This window comes from Sapajus apella, unplaced genomic scaffold (assembly GCF_009761245.1).
Source record: "Sapajus apella isolate SASKATOON/1434 unplaced genomic scaffold, GSC_monkey_1.0 scaffold159, whole genome shotgun sequence".
Classification (NCBI taxonomy): Eukaryota; Metazoa; Chordata; class Mammalia; order Primates; family Cebidae; genus Sapajus; species Sapajus apella.
In genome coordinates this window covers 1992484-1998483 of record NW_022437099.1, presented here as the reverse complement: position 1 = coordinate 1998483, position 6000 = coordinate 1992484, and the positions used below count along the sequence as shown (strand labels likewise).

Genomic DNA, 6000 nt, shown 5'->3' with positions numbered 1-6000 from the left:
ACATGAGTGAAACTCCGTCTCAAAAAAAAAAAAAAAAAAAAAGATCTGAAGAAAATATAGAATCTTTTTGCAAAATTTCTTTTTTGCTTTGCCATGTTTACCATGAGCTGAACATTGTGTTCTTAATTTATATCATAATGAAAAAATGTAACTGATTAGGGATCAGACACAGTACCTACAGTATTCATGAAAACATTAATAAATTTGTTCTCAATTTTTTAGGCATAACCATTGCCAAAAAAGCTTTTCTCTGCTGAAAAGCTTTTGGGTTTCAGATGACAATTGGCTTATTTAGGAAGAGGATATGGTCTACTTTTTCTGTTTTCATTTGTCTATTTTTCTTCTTCTTCTTTCTTCTTCTTCTTTCCTTCCTCTTTCTTTCTTTCTTTGTTTTCTTTCTTTTCTTTCTTCTTTCCTTCTTTTTTCTTTTCTTTTCTCTTTTCCTTTCCTTTCCTTTTCTTTTCTTTTTTCTTTTCTTTCTCTTTCCTTCCTGCCTGCCTGCCTGCCTGCCTCCCTGCCTCCCTGCCTCCCTCCCTCCCTCCCTCCCTCCTTCCTTCCTTCCTTCTTTCCTTCTTTCTTTTCTTTTTTTCTTTTCTTCTTTTCTTTTTTGATACGGAGTTTTGCTCTTGTCGCCCAAGCTGGAGTACAATGGCACGATCTCAGCTCATTGCAACCTCTACCTCAGCGGTTCAAGCAATTCTCCTGCCTCAGCCACTGGATTAGCTGGGATTACAGGTGCCTGCCACCACACCCGGCTAATTTTTGTATTTTTAGGAGAGACGGAGTTTTACCACGCTGAGCAGGCTAGTCTCAAACTCCTGACCTCAGGTGATCCACCTGCCTCGGCCTCTCAAAGTGCTGGGATTATAGGCATGAGACACTGGCCTGGCCTGTCTATTTAGTTACAAATAGCAGTGAATTTTCCAAACTGAAATACACTAGATGCAGTAATATATAGAAAAAGAGCTTTGTCTGCTGTATCTAAATTCACAGACTTGTAAATTCCAGAGTAGTCAACAGATTTGTGGAAGTGCTTTTGAAACTCAAGGATTAAGAGTTTTGCTAACTTCTTTAAAATATTTTAATTAAATGTTATTAAAGATTTAAAAATTAAATTTGTATTAAATAATAATATTTGTTGGCAGAAGAACATTGATAATACTTTTGAAGTATCCTTAGCTTCCTTTCCTGATCCATGCCTACCCTTCCTTTCTAGTAGGTAAATATTATTCTCAATTCTGTATTTATCATTCTAATTATTTTCTTTGTTATTTTGCTATACACACACACACACACACACACACACCCACCCCTAAACAATATATTTTTATTACTTCTCAAGCTTACAAAAAGTGTTCATTTTTACATTATTTTCCTGAGATCATCGATTTGTTGCTTGTATTTATTCATTTTTCACTGTTGTTTGGGATTCTGTTACGTAAACACACAAGAGCATATTTACCCATTCTGCTCTGGATGGGCATTTAGGTTCTTTTTTTTTTTTTTTTTTTTCTTCCTTGAGACAGAGTCTTGCCCTGTCACCAGGCTGGAGTACAGTGGCACAATCTCGGCTCACTGCAGCCTCCACCTCCCGGATTCAATCGATTTTCCTGCCTCAGCCTCCTGAGTAGCTGAGACTACAGGTGTGTGCCACCATGCCCAGCTCATTTTTGTATTTTTAGTAGAGATGGAGTTTCACCATGTTGGCCAGGATGGTCTTCATCTCTTGACCTCATGATCTGCTGGCCTTGGCCTCCCCAAGTGCTGGGATTACAGGCATGAGCTACTGGGCCCAGCCTGTTTCCTTTTTTAATCTACACAAAATGGGTTTCTTTGATGTTATTGGTGCGTATCTTACGTTGCAACGCACAGGAATTTTTCTGATATACCTAGGAGTAAAATTGCTGGGTCATAGCATATGCATGCCTTTAATATTAGTAGATAAATTGTTTTCCAAAGTGGCTGTGCCAGTTTACACTCACAGCAGCAGACTTTCCCTCCCCCCCTTCCCCCCCCCCCGCCACTTTTTCTTGAGGGATGAGAGGTCACAGTCTGTGAAGTTGAAATGCATGTGTTGTTTTCAAGGTTGTGTTTTTTTTGTTTCTGTTTTTTAAGAGATGGGAGTCTCACTCTATCACCCAGGCTGGCAGTGGCGTGATCATGGTCATTGCAGCCTGAACTCCTGAGCTCAAGAGATCCTCTACCTCAGCCTCTCGAATACCTGGGACTACAGGTGCGCATGATCATGCCTGGCTTTTTCCCCAAGGTTTTATATTTATTAGTTATACATGTATTAAAGAGTCAACCATAAGCTTTGTAATGGAGGTAAGGGGCAGCATTGCCTTGCTTTCTCACTTTTTTGACCCTGAAGTGTGACCACTTTTATCCCTTTTCACTTTTTTGGTGTCTATTTTGGTACCTGTTTTGCATGTCAGAAGCTTACCTCCAGTTTGAAAATGAAGAACTAAAAGTGTATTAGAAGCTCTGAGTGGAGCAGGAGGCTGTGTTGACTGTTTCTCTGTAGGGTAATGTGGGTGTGCTGGTTGTCAGTGTCTGCCCGTCACATCAGTATCTTTAGAGCTGAAGCCTGTGGGATGCTTCAGAGAAGACGCTTGTCCTAACCTCTGTCCAGGGTGGTGGAAGAGGAGTAAATGGCCCATGGCCTGCAGTCTGGGAGCCCACTGGGGAAGACAGCTTAGTGATGAGTATGTCTGCATTTATCTCTCACCCCTGTTTTTGGTAGGGTGCCCTTGCCCTCAAATGTGTTCAAAGTGCCCCAGTCTCTTTCTTTTACTCTCTAGAGACAAGTAAGTGGTCTTCTGTGGCATGGGAGAGGAGAGGCAGACATCAATGGCATTTCAAAGAGCCTCTCTACCAGTTCTCCTTATTTTAGTTGACCCCTCTTCACAGCCCCCCCTCCAGAGTTATCTGGTACAGCCAGATCCTAAGCCTAAGTCTTTTGGGGATTCTGTCATGTAAATTAGGTTACTTGGTTTAAGAGTTTCCTTTTCCATGTGGGTAAAATCGGCTATGGCTAGTTCAGTTTGGCATCCAGCTAATAAGAATGTGGTGGTGGTTTTTTCTGTTCCCATTCTCTTTGTTGTGACGGGTTTTGGAATTTTAAAATTGCTAATTATGTTTACTGTAGTTTTCATGGAGGTCTCTTTTTGGGATTTTAATTTGTATTTCCTTGATTATTAAGAGAGTTCACATCCTTTCATGTGCCTATTCCTATTAATTTTTTGGTCTTGTGCCTATGCAAGTCATTTGCCCATTTTCCTTTTTTTCTTTTTCTTTTGGGATGGAGTCTTGCTCTGTTGCCCGGGCTGGAGTGCAGTTGCGTGATCTCGGCTCACTGTAACCTCTGTGTCCCTGGTTCAAGTGATTCTTCTGCCTCAGTCTCCCAAGTAACTGGAATTATAGGTGTCCGCTGCCACACATGGCTAATTTTTTGTATTTTTAGTAGAGATGGGGTTTCACCATGTTGGCCAGGCTGATCTAGAACTCCTGATCTCAGGTGATCCACCTGCCTCAGCCTCCCAAAGTGTTGGGCTTACAGGTGTGAGCCACCATGCCTGGCCCTGTTTGTCCATTTTCTAAGCACTGAGTTTTTTGTCTTTTAAAAATTGACTTGTGGGGAGGGGAGAAGGAGGAGAAAAAAAATTAATTAATTAAAAAAAATTGACTTGTGACTGGGCATAGTGGCTCACACCTGTCATCCCAGTGCTTTAGGAGGCCAAGGTGCGAGTTTTGCTTTAGGCCAGGTGTTCAAGGCCAGCTTGGGCAACATAGCAAGAAACTCTCTCTAAATTAATAAAAAAAAAAAATACATTAGCTGGACATGGTGGCACATGTCTATAATTCTAGCTACTTGGGAGGCTGAGGTGGGAGGATTGTTTGAGCCCAGGAGTTCAAGGCTGCAGTGAGCCATGACTGCAGCATTTCACTCCAGCCTGGGCAGCAGAGTGAGATCCTGTCTCTACAAAAAATAATAGTATAATTTGTAGGAGTTAGATATTCTGAATCCCAGTTCTTGGGCAGTTTCTGGATTAGCTCATCACTTTGTGGTGTGGAACTTTTGGTGAATAAAGTTTCTTTATTTTTATTTGTTTTTTTGAGAGACAGATTCTAACTCTATTGCTCAGACTGGGGTGCAGTGGCACAATGTGATCATACCTTACTGCAGTCTCAAACTCCTGGGCTGAAGTGATCCTCCCAACTCAGCCTCCCATGTAACTGGACCTACAGGCATGGCTATTTTTTATTTTATTAGTTGAAATGTGGTCTCACTGTGTTGCCCAGGCTGGTCTCGAACTCCTGGCATCAAGTGATCCTCCCACCTTGGCCTCCCAAAGTGCTGAGATACAGGCACGAGCCACCTTGCCTGGCCTAGTTTCTTATATTTTGTCTGTTTTATTTAAGAAGTCCTTCCCTGGCCAGGCGCAGTGGCTCACGCTTGTAATCCCAGCACTTTGGGAGGCCAAGTTGGACGAATCACCTGAGGTCAAGAGTTCAAGACCAGCCTGGCCAACATGGTGAACTCCTATCTCTACTAAAAATACAAAAATTAATGGAGCGTGGTGGTGGGCACCTATAATCCCAGCTACTTGGGAGGCTAAGACAGGAGAATCACTTGAACCCAGGAGATGGAGGTTACAGTGAGCCGAGATTGTGCCACTACTCCAGCCTGGACGACAGAGACAGACTATGTCTCAAAAAAAGAAAAAGTCCTCTCCTACCCTACCCCAAAGTTATAAAACATTCTCCTGTATTCACTTGTAAAAATTGTATAGTGTTGCCCTTTGCCCTTCACATTTAAGCCTTTAATCTACTTGTATTGATTGAAAATATGTATGATTGATAACATACAATCTGCTTTTATTTTTTTCATATAAGTAACTGGCTTCACACATACTTATTGAAGAGTCCAGCCTGTCTCTGAGCAGAGTGTCAGCTCTGCTGTGAATCATATTTTCGTCAGCCTTTGGTCTTTTCCTGGGTGTTGTCTTCTGGTTCATCTGTCAGTTCCTCCACTACCCCATTCTCACATTCTCTTTGTCTGTAGAAACTCTGCATGTTCTCTTGCTCTTTACTCATTATCTTTTGTTTCTTTAACAAAGTAACAAAATAGGAATTAAATACACAACTGAAGACTTTTTTTTTTTTTTTTTTTTGGAGATGGAGTCTTGCTCTTTTGCCTAGGCTAGAGTGCAGTGGTGGGATCTTGGCTCACTGCAACCTCTACCTTCCAGGTTCAAGCAATTTTCCTGCCTCAGCCACCCAAGTAGCTGGGATTACAGGCACCTGCCACTGTGCCTGGCTAATTTTTGTATTTTTAGTAGAGATGGGGTTTCACCATGTCAGCCAGGCTGGTCTTGAACTCCTGACCTCAGGTGAAGAGGAGCCTCAGCCTCCCAAAGTGCTGACATTATAGGCGTGAACCACCGTGCCTGGCCTAAAAAAATTTTTTTTGTTGGATGGGATTCTGTTTCATGAATATACCACAATTTATTCATGTTCTTAATGATGAATACTTAGGCTGTTTTCTGGTTATAAAGAGCGCTTCTATGAGTGTCTTAAGGACACAGTCTCAATGGGAGCGGGAGCATTTCTTTGGGATAAATACCTGCAGGTGGAATTACTGGGTGGCAGCGTGTACACACCTCACCCTTGTTAGGTGTTGTCAAATTGTTCTCCAGAGTAGTTGTTTGACTTTTTTTCTTTCAGTTCCTGAAGACCTCTCATTAGAAGAGAGAGAAGAACTTCTAGACATTCGTCGAAGAAAAAAGGAACTTATTGATGACATTGAGGTAAAGAAAACCCAAAAAACCCAAAACTATTTCTTGCTTATGAGTAAAATAGTAAAAGAGTAACTTCACAAAAAATGTAAAAAAAAAAAAAAAAAAAAAAAAAAATTCTTCAGTGTGTGCATATAAGAATCACAGAAAGACAGTGAAAAAGTTATCAAGTTGGGAGGGAAAGCAGACTCCACACAGGCAG

At 41.4% G+C, this 6000-nt stretch overlaps 1 protein-coding gene across 3 annotated transcripts in view; it reads left to right on the top strand.

The window, feature by feature from the left end:
- The window catches only part of CYTH3 (cytohesin 3), a 113663-nt gene that overhangs the window by 78189 nt on the left and 29474 nt on the right, over positions 1-6000 (top strand). For all 3 annotated transcript variants that reach the window (XM_032266475.1, XM_032266473.1, XM_032266474.1), the window contains exon 2: positions 5728-5810. In XM_032266475.1, coding sequence (XP_032122366.1) covers positions 5728-5810 — 83 coding nt within the window. The remainder of the gene's footprint in view (positions 1-5727; positions 5811-6000) is intronic.